The 19,818-nt window shown below is 44.7% G+C and overlaps 1 protein-coding gene across 2 annotated transcripts in view; it reads left to right on the forward strand.

Moving 5' to 3' along the window:
- The first annotated feature begins 265 nt into the window (after positions 1-265).
- Positions 266-19,818, forward strand: part of MFGE8 (milk fat globule-EGF factor 8 protein) — a 158,199-nt gene continuing 138,646 nt past the window's right edge. The window contains exon 1 of one of the 2 annotated variants that reach the window (XM_030189697.1): positions 266-778. In XM_030189697.1, the coding sequence (XP_030045557.1) occupies positions 706-778 (73 nt within the window). In that variant the 5' untranslated portion in view covers positions 266-705. The remainder of the gene's footprint in view (positions 779-19,818) is intronic. The other variant, XM_030189698.1, reaches the window with a different exon arrangement.

Consider the following 19,818-nt stretch of genomic DNA (forward strand, 5'->3'; position numbering starts at 1 on the left):
GTCAAAGGTTAGAACTCGGAGCAGCGAAAAGCGCACCCAATAGGAGAGACACAGAGTGGCAGATTAAACTTCAGTAAGGTTACAGTTTCAGTTTGGGTTGCACTGCAGCAGTGCACAAGGAAATCTCTGTGACTTGCAGGGCAGCTCAAGCTATATGCCAAGCAAGCAGCTGTTACTTTAAATCAGAGCAGCACGTGCACATGCAAGTCACTATGGCTTTAAGCCAAAGCATTCACAGACCAGGCACAGGCGGAGCAAACTACAAGTCCCTGCAGGCTCCATGCGTTGGGGTAAGCCCAAGACTGAATCAACCCTGTTGGGCGAATCTGGCAACCCTAGGAGCAGCTTCACTCAAGCGGGAGAGGGAAGTGCTGCAGAAATCCAACCTGAGCTGAGATCCCTGCATCATGGAGTAGCTGACAGAGCAAACGACCAGGGAAGGAGGGAGCGATTAACCAGTCTGTTTATTCGGAGCCGGGTTGTTGTGTGGGGCGGAGGCACGTGTGTCTGTAATCTGCAGCCTCAGCGCTTCGGGGGGGACAGAGACGCTTCAGTTCCTGCAGAGGGCGAGCCTGAGCACCCTGCACAACCGAACTCGTAGTAGGCAGGCAGTGCACAGAGGCAGCATCGGGAGCACAACAGTACAGAGGTCGGGGTAAGGAGGTTTTTCGTGATCCGGTACACAACAGGCGATTTGTTCAGAAGATGAAGGAATTCGGCATCTTCCAAGCACTTTTCCTCACTTTCACCACTTTCTGTGTGGTATTCGCAGCTGAGGGTGAGTGCCAGCGATTGCTTGACTTCATTTTCTTGGCTGAGCTGCTGATCAGCAGATTATTTTGGTGGGGTTGGGGGGCAGGGAGGAGATAGGGGCATCGGACTGAAGCAACAGTGATATCTGTGTTTAGCTTCATGCTATAAATCCCCCGTTTTTCTCTTTGATCTTGATTATTCCTTTTTTTTTTCTTTCCTGATTTTATAGTTTGTTTGAGACCAGGAGCCCCACAATATAAACTCCAGAATGGTCCTTTTCATGGTTTTAAAACTGTGCTAGTGAAGAATTTACTGTACTGAGTTGGCTTGTTCCACAACGGTATATTTCATATCAAGTTTAGAATGTTTAATTCTTAGTTTTTAAAATCATAAAAAAGTACTAATAATGTTATACAGTACAATGGTAGATGTCATATCAAGAACCAGAGTATTATATTGGGATTGTAAATTGTCAGCGCTTAAAACATATATTTGATTGCAAATGAGAAGTAAGGCCCTTTGCTTGTTTTATATAAATATTCCTTTTTTTTTTTTTGTTACATTTGTACCCAGCGCTTTCCCACTCATGGCAGGCTCAATGCGGCTTACATGTTTTGTCCAAGAAGGGGCTAAAAGTTTTTATAGACTCCTGGTGAAATGCTATGTTTTCCTTTCTGGACTTGCAAGAGTTAAACGATTCCCATTTGTGCATTAGCGTTTGTTTAAAAGCATCACGGGTGACTCCGGCAATGGGTAGCTTGAGAAAACCTTATTTGATGAGAGAATCCCACACATCAGGAGATGGATTTGTCCTTGTTCTTAATGGACAGAGATTTTGCTGCTTGGGGATCAGAAAAGTTGCTTTCCAGAGCTTTAAATCCCTATTTAGAGCACTGTGACCTGAATAGGGGTCTTGGTTACTCTAAGTTGTGTGTAATTCACTTTGAAGGAAAGTGATGCAAAAGGTCAATTCTGGGAGATGCTATAATTGAAACTTTTTATTTCCTGTCAGTCTGTGGGATATATTACAAACTGAGGACATACTGGATTACGCTTGTATATTAAGTATTCCAGGTGTTGTGCTTCCCACATTCTTACAGTGCCACATTTCTTTGGTCTAGAGACAGCTTTCCTAGTGTAAAATATTGAGGTGGGGGGAGGGGGGAGTCACTGCTGATGCTGAAATGCAGTGTGGAGCATAGATTCTATGTTCAGTTCTTAAGAGTCCTTTGGTTTCAATGAATAAAGAGGGAGAGAATCCCTAGCCTAGATCATTTCCCCCCTGTCATGAGTCTAGAAGGCAGAGCTTAGGGATAGGTGTTGTGCCCGAGGCAAGGCTAAATAGGGATTTGCACCAGTGCCCACACTGAGCCTCTGCCTGGTGAGGGTTGGTTTCAGGAATCTGCCACTTTTTATTGTCATTAAATTAATATTAACCACAACAACAACACTCCTCTTATCTCACAGGGCATAATACCCATCAGCTGAGATCCAGCCAACCTGTGTATCATCAGATTGGCAAAAAAAAAAAACATCCAAAGGATTCCAAACTTTTAAAAAATTTGCGTCTTAACAGCAACTTTTTCATACTTCCGTACTAAACAAACAGCATTCCTCCAAGCATTCTTAGACAGTGCAGTGTTAACATCTTCGCTCAGATAAAATATGCAGAATTGCTAACCCCATTAACACATCAAACAACTTGGCTTCATCCCTGTGCAAAAGATGGGACAAAGCCACTGACCTTAGGAATATGAAGAGAATCTTGTCACAGAGGCAAAAACTCACAGTAACAACTTTTTCAGGTACCTCAAAAGCAGCCTGTGAGGGAATCCCTGGGACTGTTAGATCATGAAGGAGCAAAGGGGGCACTCAGGGAGGACAAGGCCATAGTGGAGAGACTGAATGAATTCTTTGCTTCGATCTTTACGGAAGATCTCTTTTGTTGCTTCGCAGAGATCTTACCTGTACCAAAAGTGGTTTTCAAGGGTGATGATGTGGAGGAACTGAAAGAAATCTTGGTGAACCTAGAAGACATACTGAGCCAAACTGATAAAGAGTAGTAAATCACCTGGACCAGATGGCATGCACCCTAGGGTACTGAAAGAATGCAAACATGATATCACCGACCTGCTGTTAGTGTTCTGTAACCTGTTGTTAAAATCATCCATAGTATCTGAAGATTGGAGAGTGGGCAATGTAATGCTGTCTTTTTAAAAAAGGGTTCCGGGGTGATCTGGGAAATTACAGACCGGTAAACCTGATGTCAGTGCAGGGGAAAATAGTGAAAACTATTATCAAGAATAAAATTATTGAATACATAGATAAATGTGGTTTAATGGGACAAAATCAACATGGATTCAGCCAAGGGCAGTCTTGCCTCACCGATTTGCTTTATTTATTTGAAGGCATGAATAAACATTTTTTTATTATTTTTTTTTGTTACATTTGTACCCCGCGCTTTCCCACTCATGGCAGGCTCAATGCGGCTTACATGGGGCAATGGAGGGTTAAGTGACTTGCCCAGAGTCACAAGGAGCTGCCTGTGCCTGAAGTGGGAATCGAACTCAGTTCCTCAGGACCAAAGTCCACCACCCTAGTCGACCCTTGCAGATCACCAATGTGGCCGCGCAGGCTTCTGCTTCTGTGAGTCTGACGTCCTGCACGTACGTGCAGGACGTCAGACTCACAGAAACAGAAGCCTGCGCAGCCTTCTACATGGAATGTTGCTAGTGGAATAGCAACATTCCATGTAGAATCTCCAATAGTAGCAACATTCCATGTAGAATCCTCCAATAGTAGCAACATTCCATGTAGAATCTCCAGTAGTATCTATTTTATTTTTGTTACATTTGTACCCCGCGCTTTCCCACTCATGGCAGGCTCAATGCGGCTTACATGGGGCAATGGAGGGTTAAGTGACTTGCCCAGAGTCACAAGGAGCTGCCTGTGCCTGAAGTGGGAATCTAACTCAGTGCCCCAGGACCAAAGTCCACCACCCTAACCACTAGGCCACTCCTAGATTTTCAGAAAGCTTTTGACAAAGTTCCTTTTGAAAGACTCCTGAGAAAATTAGAGAGTCATGGGATAGGAGACCATGTTCTGTTGTGGATTAGGACTTGTTTATTTGACAGGTAATCAATAGAAATCAAACAAAATAAAACATGGAAAAGAAAATAAGATGATACCTTTTCTATTGGACAAAACTTACATTTCTTGATTAGCTTTCAAAGGTTGCCCTTCTTCGTCAGATCGGAAATAAGCAAATGTGGTAGATGACAGTATATATAAGTAACATATAGTAACATAGTAGATGACGGCAGAAAAAGACCTGCACGGTCCATCTAGTCTGCCCAACAAGATAAACTCATATGTGCTACTTTTTGTGTATACCTTACCTTGATTTGTATCTGCCAATTTTCAGGACACAGACCGTAGAAGTCTTGCCCAGAACTAGCCCCATTTTCAGGACCCAGACTGTAGAAGTCTTGCCCAGAACTAGCCCCACCACCGAAACACCAGCCCCGCCTCCCAATCTCGGCTAAGCTTCTGAGGATCCATTCCTTCTGCACAGGATTCCTTTATGTTTATCCCACGCATGCTTGAATTCTGCTACCGTTTTCATCTCCACCACCTCCCGCGGGAGGGCATTCCAAGTATCTACCACTCTCCATGAAAAAATACTTCCTGACATTTTTCTTGAGTCTGCCCCCCTTCACATCCAAGCATTTCATTGACAGTCTAACAGGGTGGGGGTGGGTAAGAGGTATGCATGGGAACATCAAAGCATTTCAGTGATAGTCTAACAGGATGGGGGTGGATAGGTGAGAGGAGGGTGATAAACAGAGCAATACAACTTTATGGTTTATAATGGGCTAGAAAACCCCAGATCCTTGTTAAGTCCTGTCTGTTGGGTGTCAAAATATTCAATCATTCTGACTTCAAAGGTCTCACGTTCCTGTATTGTTTTAAAGTTACCTTTCAAGATTCTTACTATGAAGTCACTGGTACAGTGATCTGGCTTTGTAAAGTGCTGCCACACAGGGGCATTTGACAGAAAACAGTGGGTAGGGTTAAGTGGCCATTTTTCTAATGGAGGAGTGTGAGTGCCACGGGGATCTGTACTGGGACTGGTGCTATTTAACTTATGATCTGGAAATCGGAACAAGTGAGATGATTAAATTTGCAGATGACACAAAACAATGCATACTGTGATTAATTGCAGGAATACCTTAGAAAATATGAAGACAGGGCATCCAAGTGGCAGATGAACTTTTAATGTGGACAAATGCAAAGTGATGCACATTGGGAAGAATAATCGGAATCATAGATACCTGATGCTAGGGTCCACACGCTGAAATCTTCTGTCCAGTGTGCAGCGTTGGCAAAAAAAAAAATCAAACATGAAGCTAGAAATGATTAGGAAAGGGATAGTAAATAAGACCAAGAATACTATGATACCTCTGTATCACTCCATGGTGCAACATCAACTTGAGTATTGCGTTGAATCTTGGTCGTCATTTCTCAAAAAAGATATAGTGGAATTAGAAAAGGTTCTAAGAAGAGCGACCAAAAATGATAAAAAGGATGGAACTCCTCTCATATGAGGAAAGGCTAAAGAGTTTAGGGCTCTTCAGCTTGAAAAAGAGATGGCTGAGGGGAGATATGATTGAGGTCTACAAAATCCTGAGTGGTGTAGAACGAGTAGAAGTGAATCAGTTTTTTTTTACTCTTTCAAAAAGTATATAGACCAGGGGACACTCAATGAAGTTACATGGAAATACTTTTAAAAACAAATAGGAGGAAATATTTTTTCACTCAACGAATAGATAAGCTCTGGAACTCATTGCTGGAGGATGTGGTAAAAGCAGTTAGCTTATCTGGGTTTAAAAAAAAAGTTTGGACACGATTTTGGAGATGCTGGACTGGGGGGGGGGGGGGTTGGAGGGAAAAGAGAGACTGGACCTGAGGGGAGAAGGGTAGAGATGCTGGACCAATGGAAGGAGGGAGGGAGAGAGAGAGATGTGGGGGAGGGGCAGCAGGGGAGAGAGAGGGATGATATTGGCCTTGGATGGGTGGTGGGGGATGGAGGGAGAGAAGAAGAGATCCTGGATCTGGGATATGGGCGTGGGAGAAAGGGAAAGGAGAGGGGAGAAGCTGGGCATGGAGAGGGACAGAGGGACAGAGACACAGAGAAAAAGTGTTGGGCAGGGAGGCAGCATAGGGACAGAGATACAGCATGGGGGTAGCCAGATACCTAATTTTGGTTGGGTCTGAGCCCAAGAACCCTGCCTCCCTGCCTGGCATCTCTCCCTCCCCTCTCCTCCCTCTCAGGCGATTCCCAGCTTTCCCCCCGTACCTTTTAAAGCCTTCATTTCTTTGCCAGCAACTCATACCCACTGCACATGCCAGCCCCAAGCCTTCTCTCTGACCTGGTCCCACCTATGTGGAAACAGGAAGTTGTGCCAGAGGGAAGGCTCAGAGCCGGCGTGAGCTGCAGTTATGAGTCATTGATCGTGCTGCCAGAAAAGAAGTGAAGGGTTGTAAAGGTACAGAGGGGTTGGGGGATTGGAACTGAGACGCTGGAATGTCTGCTAGGGAAGGAAGGGAGAGATGCTGGGCGTCTTCAGCTGTCAGGATTTCAGGAGCCCCACCAGCTACAGAGATGTGCCACTGCTGGCTGGGCCTGAGTCCAAAGTGGGTGGGCTTGTGCTCACCCATGGCTACACCACTGGGATACAGAGGGGTGATGCTGGACACAATAGGAGAGACAGACACACTGAGTGAGGGGAGATGCTGAATATGGGAGGACGATAGGGACACTGAGAGGGCAGATGCTGAACATGGCCAGAGGAGGTCTTGGAGGAAAGATAGAAGGTGGACATGAAGAGAGAAGAAATACCAAATACAGAGGAGACCCTGGAAAGAGAGGAGAAACAGAGGAGAGCAGAAGAGAGTCATTGGGACCAGAGTAAATGGGAGAAAAATGCGCAACCAAGGTAGAAAAACATTATTTTATTCTGAATTTATGAATTTGAATATGGCAGCTTTAGGAAACGTGCATCACTGATATCTGGCGTTTCAGTTTCTTTTTTTCTCTAGTTTGCTGTACATGTAGAGTTTGATTTCTTGAGGTTTCCAGTTTTTTTTTTTTTTTTTTGCCTTCATATCTCTGTTCCTGATGTGTGTGGTCCCTTGTTTTATATTTGTTGAGGTATCTGTGTTTTGCATGTGTGACTGAGATGCGATATTCTGCTAGCCTATAGTTTCTATGTGGAGATCGGTAGCAGTCTCATTTGTTCTGTTTTCTCACTAGATGGTTTATTGATGTTGTCAAGTTTTGGTGTAGTATTTACAGTGTTGCCTTTTCACTACTAAAGTTGTTGCTCTTTGAGTCCTTGGATTTGTTGCCGTTCTGTTTCTCCAGTGTTGCCATTGCATTCAGGCTTCTTGGAGTTCCTACTTCTGGGTAATAGTCACTTATTCTGTATTGGTGGCTTCGTCTGTCTTCTGCTAGTGCAGTGATTCCACAGTGAAAATGCATCAAATAGATTTGCATACCAAGGAGGCAGTACATGCAAATCGACCTCATGCATATTCCATGTGGATATCCTGAAAACCTGACTGACTGTCCCCCAGGACAGGCTTGGGAATCACTAAACTAGTGTTTAGTTTCTGTTTAGGGATCTGTAGCAGTCTGACTTTTTCTGTTTTTCCAGTTGGAAGTATATTGGTATTCTAGGGTGCTGCCTTTGTATAGGTAAGGATGTTGCCATTTGAGTCCTGGACATCAGGGCGACTTTTATTAGGACAGATTTTTTTTTTTTAACAGAGATCTGGAATGTGTTTGTCTTTTGGTTACTGGAGCTTTGAAGGGGTCATCCCTCCCCCCAGTCCCCACTACCTTGGGAGATGGAGATATGGTGTTTTAGGGGCCCATTTGTCATGAAATGCCTAGCCCACGCGCCTGGGGTTACCCCAAGGCCACTTAGAGGGTCTATCTCCAGCACAGCTAAGGTCCACCTGCACCTGTCACTTGTGCTCTACACTAGCACCCTCCTCCCACCAACTGGGTTCCAGCCGCCTCGGGGCGAGTCTTCCACTCTCAAGGTGTTCTCCAGTGATTCTAGGTTGCTGGGGCCACACTCCCAGTGGTCCCACAGTTCCTAGAAAGCACTCAGAGACCCAACACACAAACCACCAGGATTCTTAGTCCAGACAAGCAGAGGCAATAAACTAAAAATGTTTGTTTTGACAAAATTAGAACAATGAACAGAAAAGATGCAATCAGCAAACTAACAGTTTTATAATTGATCCATATTTCAGTTATCTAACTATTTGTTTACTATTTAAATAGTGCATGGGGCGATCAGGACATATAGCTGCTCACAAATTATCAAATGTAACTTTTCACAGGGCCTCAGCAAAGAGATCTTTCTCTCTTTTCTCCCAGGCTAAGACTGGAGGAAAAAAAAAACCAGTACATCCTAGCTGAATTTTGAGTTCTTGGGACAATCAGAGCCCAGAACAACAAGTTTTTAAAAATAGTTGGCCACATCACTGCAGGTTACCTCTTCTCTGTGTTAACTAAAGAAAGGAACAGTCAGGTCTCTGTAACAGCTTCAAACATAAACAAGCACCACCTGCTGGCCAAACTAAAGAAATACACTTCAAGAAATAATCAGTACAGTTTACAAGCTTAAACCCCTCTGTTTTTTGCACCATTTTAATGTTTTCACCTAGGGCATATTGAATCCTAGCTACGTCACTACACTGTGCCCATCAATACATACCAGAGCCACTGAGCCACCAAGCAATCCTTGCTGCCTTCATTTCTCATGCCATGTTCATCTTGTTAAATCCATTGATGTAAAGCCCATGTCCTGGAAGCCACATGAAGCTTCTTGTGCCCTCACTTATCCCACCGAATGAAATGGAAGAGATACTTAAGGCTAATAGAAAGTCTAGCTTGTTGACAATGCTTTTCCCAGAAGACCAAGACCCTACTGCTCAACACCCTAGCGCTCAAAACTAATGAGATGCAAATATAAGCGTGCTCATAGTGTTGAGCATTAGGGAGTTTGGCGGGAGGATTGTGCTGGGCGCTTACGCAGAAGAGTTCCGCGGTAAGCTCAGCGCCTGGTAAATCCTGAATGTGAAGCATACATTGGTGTCTGCTTTCTGTGGCCTAAATATAAGCGTTATTATTATTATTTTTTTTAAAAATCTTGGATGCTTATATTTAGATGCAGGAAATAGACACCAATGTGTGATTTTGGTTGGGTCTGCTGTTTCTCACGGCCAGCGCTTAAGGGCTTACACGGGCTTCCTTCTGCTTCCAAAAGCGATCAAACCCAGAAGATTTTGCAGAAAGAGTCATGCGAAATCCTCTCTTTCAACAGCCTAATGCCTTCTCTGACCTGGTGTTATTTTTTGCAGCAGTAGGCAGTTTGGTTTCTGGCGCTCTTTCCTGAGCATTGGGGAGGAATGCAAAATGCGCTCGTTTGTTCCCGCGCTCCAAGCCTCTGAACATTCGGCGCAAGTAAATGCGAGTGCAAGTATGGCACTAATTGGTTCAGCTGAGCATCGGGGCCTCAATGAACTGCTCCATGGGCTTAGATGAGTCTGTAACTAGTCCCATAGGCTTAGCTGTGAGTCACTATGGGGCTCATTTTCAAAGCACTTAGCCTCCCAAAGTTCCACAGAAACCTATGGAACTTAGCCTCCCAAAGTGCTTTGAAAATATGCCTCTATAGGGCTCATTTGCAAAGCACTTATACTTACAAAGTTACATATTTTTTATTTTTATTTTATTGTTTGCATTTGTATCCCACATTTTCCCACCTCTTTGCGGGCTCAGTGTGGCTTACAATAAGATAAGAATAATGAAAATACATTTGTTACAACTTGGTTATGGGTTATATTGTACAAGTTATGCGAGATAATCGAATTATCATTAGGAATATCCCAATGGGACGTCAACATGAAGCTTAAGGGCAGTGTTAAGACACAAAAGCATATGGTGTACATATTTCTGTGAGTAAGTGTATGAGTAGTGTTGAATTATGGGGGATGGGAGATCATAAGTGGATGTATGATGCATTGATGAACAGTGAGTGTGGACTCTATGTGTTTTGGTTCTTTCCATAAATTGTTTCAAATAGATGGGTCTTCAGTAATCTATGGAAGGATGCTTGTTCGTGGATCGCTCTTAAGTTGCGCGGCAGTGTGTTCCAAAGCTGCGTGCTCGTGTGAGAAAAGGTTGACGCGTGTAGCGTCTTGTATTTCACGTCCTTGCAAGTAGGGAAATGGAGGTTGAGGTATGTTCGGGAAGATCTCCTAGCATTTCTGGGTGGTAATTAATTTTGTAAGCCTAAGTGCTTCGAAAATACACCTCTATGCTATTTAAAGGGTAGTGACAAATATGTTATTAAGGCCCAGCCTCTTCTAATTAGTTTCTATAGTACAGGTGCTGCTGAAGAATTAAGCTTCTGTGTGGACTGATTAGATGGAAGGTATGAGCACTGGTGATTCATGAATTGGTTTTCTTGCCTGGCCTGTGTTATAGGGATGTGCATTTGTTTGAAGTAACATAGGAAATATCAACAACATTCACCATGTGGTATCAACACAAGAGAGGCAAGTGAGATCCACAGTTAGTAGTAATGAAGAAAGAAAGTGAATTACAGGAGATGAAGTAAAAATAATTTGTTGACTATAGATCAATGTTTTGCCTGTAAACATATATAAAACTAATAATTATTCAAAAATAAGAACGCATCTAAATCAGATCCATAAAAAACCTGCAAAAACTGAGTAAGCATTCACAGCAATCGGGTGACAACAACCAGATAAATTATGTTAAGCACATTGAAATAAATATTGAAAACATGAGAATAAATACCAGTACGACCAATGAAATAATATTAGATGCATTCTTATTTATCAATAATTTTCAGTTTTGTATATGTTTTTATTAGTTTGGTTTTATTATTTGTTTTTAATTTATGACTTTTGTCTACCAGTTGCTGCCCCTGAAGCAGCCTTTAATAGGTGAAAGATGGCCATGATGGTCTATTGTCAATAAAATTATTTTTGCTTCATCTCTTGTGAGTCATTTTCTTTCTTTGTAACATTCATTATTCAGCTCATTTTGGAAAGAGAAGGGTACCCATATTCCGACCCAAATCGGGAGATGGGCGCCCTTCTCCCGTGGGCGCCCAAATTGGTATAATCGAAAGCCGATTTTGGGCGCCTCCAACTGCAATCTGTCGCGGGAACGGACAAAGATGACGGGGCATCTGTCGCGGGAACGGACAAAGATGACGGGGGCATGTTGGAGGCGTGGTGAAGGTGGGACTGGGGCGTGTTTATCGGCCGAGAAGAGATGGGTGCCCTTGGCCGATAATGGAAAAAAGAAGGGCGGCAGTAGCGAGAATTTGTGCCGCTTTTTTGGACCCTTTTTTTCCACGAACAAGTCCCCAAAAAGTGCCCCAACTGGCTAGATGACCACCGGAGGGAATCGGGGATGACCTCCCCTGACTCCCCCAGTGGTCACTATCCCCCTCCCACCAAAAAAAAAAAGAACTTTAACAAACTTTTTTTGCCAGCCTGTATGCCATCCTCAAATGTAATACCCAGCTCCATGACAGCAGTATGCAGGTCCCTGGAGCAGTTTTTAGTGGGTGCAGTGGACTTCAGGCAGGTAGGCCCAGGCCCACCCCCCCCCCCCTTACCTGTTACACTTGTGGTGGTAAATGGGGGCCCTCCAACCCCCCCCAAACCCACTGTACCCACATGTAGGTGCCCCCCTTCACCCATAAGTGCTATGGTAATGGTGTAGAGTTGGGGGGGAGTGGGTTTTGGGGTGGATTTGGGGGGCTCAGCACCCAAGGGAAGGGAGCTATGGACTTGGGAGGTATTTTAAATGTTTTTTTTTTTTTTTTAACTTTTTACAAGTGCCCCCTAGGGTGCCCGGTTGGTGTCCTGGCATGTGAGAGGGACCAGGGCACTACGAATCCTGGCCCCTCCCATGACCAAATGCCTTGGAAGTGTTCGTTTTTGAGCTGGGCGCCTTTGGTTTCTATTATCGCTGAAAACCGAAACCGCCCATCTCAAATCCGCCCAAATCCGATGCATTTGCCCGGCACCAACCGTATTATCAAAACAAAAGATGGACACCCATCTTTTTTTGAAAATATGGTCTGTCCCGCCCCTTCACGTACCCGTCCTTGGAGATAGACACCCATGGAGATGGGCGTTCGCGTTCGATTATGCCCTTCCACGTCATCTCATGTCACTGGCAAACAAAAAAGAGCAGAAAAATGTGTAACCTTTTGCTGTGAAAACCACATACGATCACCTCCAATTCAGGAAAAGACTAAAAACTCACCTGTTTCAAAAGGCATACCCTCCTGACCCAACATAAATGCGTGAACCTAGCGACACCATAACACTACAGTTCCTACTGATCACCAAACAACTCCACCTGCTCTTGATTTCCTTCATGTGGTCCCTCTACATGAACCTTTACCTACCACAACTTAACCTTGTAACTGTAATTGTTTACTCCGGAGTCAACCAACACTTCTCCGGAACCATGTAAGCCACATTGAGCCTGCAAATAGGTGGGAAAATGTGGGGTACAAATAAAAATAAATAAAGAGTGTGCAGTCTTTCCCGATAGTGCACACATGTGTGAACCATTGCATATGCATATGTGTGAACGGTGCACACATGCATGTACGATTGGGAAAGAATGCATACTGTTCGAGCATATTGTGGAGGAGTGGCCTAGTGGTTAGGGTGGTGGACTTTGGTCCTGGGGAACTGAGGAACTGAGTTTGATTCCCACTTCAGGCACAGGCAGCTCCTTGTGACTCTGGGCAAGTCACTTAACCCTCCATTGCCCCATGTAAGCCGCATTGAGCCTGCCATGAGTGGGAAAGCGCAGGGTACAAATGTAACAAAAATAAAATAGATACTATTGGACATTCTACATGGAATGTTGCTACTATTGGAGATTCTACATGGGATGTTGCTATTCCACTAGCAACATTCCACGTAGAAGGCTGCGCAGGCTTCTGTTTCTGTGAGTCTGACGTCCTGCACGTACGTGCAGGACGTCAGACTCACAGAAGCAGAAGCCTGCGCGGCCACATTGGTGATCTGCAAGGGCCGACTTCTACATGGAATGTTGCTAGTGGAATAGGGAGAACTGAGGAACTGAGTTTGATTCCCACTTCAGGCACAGGCAGCTCCTTGTGACTCTGGGCAAGTCACTTAACCCTCCATTGCCCCATGTAAGCCACATTGAGCCTGCCATGAGTGGGAAAGCGTGGGGTACAAATGTAACAAAATTATTGTGCCCTCTTTCAAAAGAGCATGCACATTTAATGATATTGCTCCCTTGACAACATGATGAACTCTCTTCCCGCCCCCCCCCCCCCCCCCCAAAAAAAAAGCCCTCCTAAGAAACCCAAACATTCCTGGATAGGAAACAGTACTACACAAAATTTTCTGGCTTCACATCTCTACTGTGTTATATTTATTTGTTGCATTTGTATCCCACATTTTCCCACCTATTTGCAGACTCAATGTGGCTTACAATAATACATCATGACAAGCGTCAATCAAGAGTAGATAAACAATTGGTTACATAAAGAACAAGTGTAACATAATGGATATAATCAATTCAGTAAGTCAGAAGGCAGACAGATTATCGAGTAATTAGTGATGTGTTGGAATTCCAATTATTGATTATTATGGTAGGTCTTATAAAGGAAAGTCTTTAAAGATTTTTGAAAGTTGATGAGGTCGTGAATATTTTTCAGATCCAGTGGTAATGCATTCCACAGCTGCGTGCCAATGTAAGAAAAACAGGACGAATGTACTAGTTTGTACTTTAGACCTTTGCAGCTAGGGAAATGAAGTCCCAAGAATGTGCGTGCTGATCTTTTAGCGTTCCTGGGTGGTAAATCAATAAGGTCTGACATGTATGCCAGAGCATTTCCATGAATGATTTTATGAACCAGAATGCAAACTTTGAACACCAAGCGTTCCTTAACTGGGAGCCAATGGAGCTTAGGGGAGAATACCATTAAAAACAGCATAATATTCAGACTTTATCCATACTGGAACAGTCATATGTTCAGATTTCACTGAGTTTGTTGTAGATTCATTTTCCACCACAGAACTGGGTCTTCAGTTCCTGGTAAGCATAGCTCTATGATGAATTTGTTGATTTCAGTTTCCAGGTTCTGAAGTTGTAGAAAGTTTTCCTTTACAGTGCACGTGAGAGTGAGTACAATCCCAGGCAGTCCAAAAATCAAATACATCTGAAGAATTTTCCTGACATCTTTTTCTTTAGGGAGGTTCTGTAGTCTCATCTTCAATTTCAGTTAATTACAGGTTATCTGAAGGCTGGGATGAATCATGTGAATATTGAACAAGTTCGTGTGCAGTTCAGAAGAATTTCATTTTCACCTTTAGTCTGTTTTTAATTCATCTGCTGTTTGTAATTTTATCCTTAAGTCACTGCATGTGGTAACTGTAAGAAATGCATTTTGAACAAATAGGGAAATCTCTCTGTAACAGATTTTATTGTCGCTGAGAATGCTTTCATTCTCCGAGGACAAGCAGGCCGCCTTATTTTCACTTCTGGGTGTCGTTATCCGACGGATTCCGGTGCAGATGCTGATTAGCAAGTGAAGTAGAAAGTTCTAGCAGCCTCTCACTGCACATGTCCTCCAGTCTTCTTTTTTTTCTGCAGAGCTGAGAGGACGCATTCGCGTGTGCTGTCCTTACACTATGCTTCTTGATTTTTCTAAGTGCCTTCCTGTTCGGGTATTTTTCTTATTTTACTTAAATTGTTTCTTAGTTTTTCGTTTTTATAAGAACGTAAGTGTTGCCATACTGGGACAGACTGAAGGTCCATCAAGCCCAGCATCCTGTTCCCAACAGTGGCCAATCCAGGATGCAAGTACCTGGCAAGTTCCCAAAACAGTGCACTATATTTTATACTGCTTATCCTAGAAATATAACAAAATGTTTAAACACACATGAATACAAGTGTATTGCTTCTTCAGCTTATTGAGAGTGGAGTAGTCTCATATGTAACACACGATAAAGATTATTTGATTTTTCACCCAATGACTGGGTGTATTATCTGTGTGTATTGTCTAATCATTGACTGAACCTCCACCACCCTTTGCTAATCTTATATATAAAGATATATTTCTGTTTGTCAATATGCTAACATCTAATTTTATGTAGCACTTAGCTTGAACAAGTTGGTGCTCTTAAAACCCCGACAGGTCCCCATTTCGTGGTTACTTTCTCAAGGGGGAGTCACCAGTTCAAGTAACAGTCTCAAGTGCAACTGCAGCATTACTCTGTCTCCTAGAAATAAGCAGAGAATTTTCCCCAAGTCCATCTAAATAATGGTTTGTGGATTTTTCTTTTAGGAAGCTAGCCAAACCTTTTTTAAACCCCGCTAAGCTAACTGCTTTTACTACATTCTCTGGAAACAAATTCCAGTGTTTCATTGTACATTAAGTGAAGATATATTATCTCTGATTTGTTTTAAATTTACTATTTGTAGCATCATTGAGTGCCCACTAGTCCTAGTATTTTTGGAAAGAGTAAACAAGCGATTCACGTCTCCCCCCACCTATTTTAGTAGGCATTTTTCAGCTCTTTTTAAGTTTTCTTTACTTTTGAGTGTGGATGCCCAGTTTAGACCGCAGCCCCGACCTCAATTTGAATGCTGCTCCCTTTTGAGAGTTCAAGATTGAGGAGTTTAATTTGGCTGAGATTCTTTTTCGATGTCACAACAGACCTCCAGTGGGTTCAAGAGTTTCACCCAGTGTAGACAGGTGATCTCTGCCACGAACCTGCACATTTGGTGCATTGGGCCAGATCATGACCCCTCAGATTGTAATCTCTGTTTGAAAATACAGGTGAGAACTCAGTGGGTATGACTGGCTCAAAGAGAGCAACTTTTTGGCTCCTCGAAGGCCAGAACATCGACTTTGGCACTGACTACATTGACCTCCATAGTGCTCCGACTTCGGCATCCACTAGAAGTGCACCGGCATCGAGTGGATCTCCATCTGCCCAGGCACTGGTACCAGTCAGCATTGGACCCGAGGATGCATACAGAGTTGGCGGCATCATTGTCGGCACCGGGGGATCGAGGCTCTTTGCATAGTGGGAAGCCCAAGAAGCATAAGCATCGGTTTTCCTTAACGCACGGTGCCAGGAGCATCATTCTTGACCTAAGGTCCCTGAACGTATTTCTAGTTAAGGAAAAGTTCAGGAAGCTTTCCCCGGGCACTCTTCTTCTTCTAATTCAGGAAAATTATTGTCTATGCTCTCTGGACTTGAATGATGCCTATACCATCATTTTGATACAAGTCACAGGAAGTATCTCAGATTTTGCGTCAGGAAACGCCACTACCAGTATTGTGGTTTGCCATTTGGCCTGGTGTCTGTCCCCAGAGTTTTCACCGTGTCTGGCGGTAGTCACAGCATATCTACACAAACTAGGGGTTTATGTGTTTCCCTACCCAGACGATTGATTGATCAAGAACACATCTCAGGAAGGATCCAAGGAGTCAGTATGGATGACTATTCAAGTGTTGGAGCTACTGGGATTTGTCATCAACTACCCCATGTCCCACCTGCACCCAGTTCACCAATTGGAGTACATAGGAGCCCTGATAGATACAATGCAAGCTCAGACCTTTCTTCCTCAAGCAAGAGCGGTACCTTAGTAACACTTGCTTCACAGGTCCACAGCAGCCAGCAGGCTTCAGCTCGGCAGATGCTGAGGTCAACTGTGCATGTCACTGCCATGGTATGGCTCCGCTTGAAAGCGGCCTTTTGGACCTTAGCTTCCCAGTGGTCTCAGGCGACAGGGAACCTAATGGATGTCATTCCAATTTCACCTTGGGACTTCCATTCCAAATTCCACCATCTCAAAAGGTGTTGACAACCGATGCATCCAACCTGGGTTTGGGAGCTCACGGAGATAGGCTTCACACTCAGGACCAGTGGTCTGCTTCAAACTCCTCAAGGTCTGGATCATTTGGAATGTTCTAAAGGCCTTCAGAGATTGACTCCAAAACCAAATTATTCTCATTTGAACAGACAACCAGGTTGTGATGTTCTACCGCCTTTTAGTAAAAGAGTCCCTTAGTCCTTACATCATCCACTTCAGAAATGTAAAACAACATAGCTCTCTTTTGTTCTAAAAAAAAAAAAAAAAAAGACTCCCAGAAGTAACACGTTCCACCTAGTCATAACTAGGCCAGAAGTTTGTGCTGGGGCAGAGCCAGTTCACACTGAATAGCAGGTAGACAAGGTGTGGCACTGTTTAAAATATCCAACTAGATGTTAATCAATGTTGTTATGGAAACTTGGGAGAGTAATGAGTTGTGAATGCATAATTGGAGTGTGCGGAAAAAAAAACCCTCAATGCCATCTACCTCTGCATCTCTCAGGCCTTTTGTTATGTTGGTCCCCTTATATCATAAGACGTCATGTACTCAGCTTTTCTGAATTTTCCAATTTGGCAGCATTTCTGACAGAACTTTAGCTAGGCAAAGTCCTGTGTAACGTTCGTGAAAATATTCACAACACAAAACAGCAAACTATTGCTGGAAGCCATCGTTGATCTAGTGCAGTGATGGGCAACCTTTTGATCTTGGTGTGTCAAAATTCGCCAAAAAACCGAGCATAACTCGGATGGTGTGTCACTTCAAGAAAAATCACTGCTACTAGGACCGCTCCCGGGCCCCCCCTACCCGAGATCGCTGCCCACCCGAGGTCACTGGGCCCCCCCCTCCACCCGCTACCGGGCCCAGAACTAACCTTAAAGCCTCCTTTCACGTCGCAGCAAGCAGCAGCAGGGCAGACCTCTCCTCCTTCCTTCTGTGCTCCAGCCTTGCGGACGTTACGTCAGGCGAGGGCGGGACATGGAAGGAAGGAGTGGCCTGCCCTGCTGCTGCTTGCTGCGACGTGAAAGGAGGCTTTAAGGTTAGTTTCCGGGAGCGAGTGTCAGGCCTATACCACGATCTGTGAGCCCCTGTGCCAAACAACGTCTGGCAGCCAGACAGTTCTGATCTTACCTGGAGAATCAGGACAGGAACTTCCTGAGGAAGGCAGGACTGGACACAGGGTGGACAGCAGACAGATGGCAAAAGGCAAGGTCCAGGTCCAAACAGAGGTGCAAGGCAGGCAGCAGGCAAAAGCAAAGTCCAGGTCCAATCAGAGGTTCAAGGCAGGCGGCAGGCAAAAACAAAGTCCAGGTCCAATCAGAGGTTCAAGGCAGGCGGCAGGCAAAAGCAAAGTCCAGGTCCAATCAGAGGTTCAAGGCAGGCGGCAGGCAAAAGCAAAGTCCAGGTCCAAACAGGTTCAAGGCCGGTAAACAATCCAATAACACAGAACTCAGGAAACCACACTAGCAGAAGCCGAAGCAAAGTGTTCTGCCAGCGTCTGTACTTAAATAGCCCCCTCCATCAGGAAGGCAACCATCAGCTGTCCGGGGGGTGGAGCCTACAACCAGCCCAAGGGCTCTGGATAGGCTGGTCACAGAGAGAGGGCGGAGTCCAGCCGCGACCAGCCAATCCGGACCCAAAAGGAGCGTTCTCGGGTCCAGCGCACGGAAGAGACTCTCCAGCTTGTGAGCGCCGGCGCTGCCAAAATGGCCGGCGCTCTCCAGCCGCCACAGATCCATAGCGGCGAACCAGCACCGGCCAGGAGGCAGGCAAGATTCCCCTAACACGCCGCCCGTAGCCAGCGATACCCCTGCTCTCTCCTGCTCGCGGAGCGAGGCATCACTGCGGGCAGGGCGGCACAGGTAAGGGACGTGACAGCGAGGAGGGAGGGCGGACCACACTGCGGCTCCGCCGCCGCGTGTCATCGAAAATGGCTACGCGTGTCAGTGCTGACACGCGTGTCATAGGTTCGCCATCAGGGATCTAGTGGCTGGTAAGACTTACCAAGGATCAGTGATCAAAGAAACTGTTTTAGCTTTATCAGTCACATTGTGCACATTATGTTTAATTTGAAAGCATTTTGTATCTAGACTCTGGAAGAATGGATGCTAGCCTTTGAAAGCCAACAACTTCAACAATGGAGAAAGGCTGAACATCATTTTGTGTCCCACTGCTTTTTCTTCAACTTAAAATCGTTTAAGCTCAGTTGACATTCCAGGTTCCCCACAGGAGGCTCTTGAACAAACTGGACGGGCTGAAGATAGGACCCGAAGTGGTGAACTGGATTAGGAACTGGTTGACGGCCAGATGCCAGAGGGTGGTGGTAAATGGAATTCGCTCGGAGGAGGGAAAGGTGAGTAGAGAAGTGCCTCAGGGATCGGTGCTGGGGCCGATTCTGTTCAATATATTTGTGAGTGACATTGCTGAAGGGTTAGAAGGTAAAGTTTGCCTTTTTGTGGATGATACTAAGATTTGTAACAGAGTGGACATCCCGGAGGGAGTGGAAAACATGAAAAAGGATCTGAGGAAGCTAGAAGAATGGTCTAAGGTTTGGCAATTAAAATTCAATGCGAAGAAATGCAAAGTGATGCACGTAGGGAGTAGAAATCCACGGGAGACGTATGTGTTAGGCGGTGAGAGTCTGATATGTACGGACGGGGAGAGGGATCTTGGGGTGATAGTATCTGAGGATCTGAAGGCGACAAAACAGTGTGACAAGGCGGTGGCCGTAAGTAGAAGGTTGATAGGCTATATAGAGAGGGGAGTGACCAGCAGAACAAAAGAGGTTTTAATGCCCCTGTATAAATCATTGGTGAGGCCCCACCTGGAGTATTGTGTTCAGTTCTGGAGGCTGTATTCTTGCTAAGGATGTAAAAAGAATTGAAGCGGTGCAAAGAAAAGCTACGAGAATGGTATGGGATTTGCGTTACAAGACGTATGAGAAGAGACTTGTGGACCTGAACATGTATACCCTGGAGGAAAGGAGAAACAGGGGTGATATGATACAGACGTTCAAATATCTGAAAGGTATTAATCTGCAAACGAACCTTTTCCGGAGATGGGA

The sequence above is a fragment of the Microcaecilia unicolor genome, chromosome 1 (genome assembly GCF_901765095.1).
Source record: "Microcaecilia unicolor chromosome 1, aMicUni1.1, whole genome shotgun sequence".
In the NCBI taxonomy this organism is placed as follows: domain Eukaryota; kingdom Metazoa; phylum Chordata; class Amphibia; order Gymnophiona; family Siphonopidae; genus Microcaecilia; species Microcaecilia unicolor.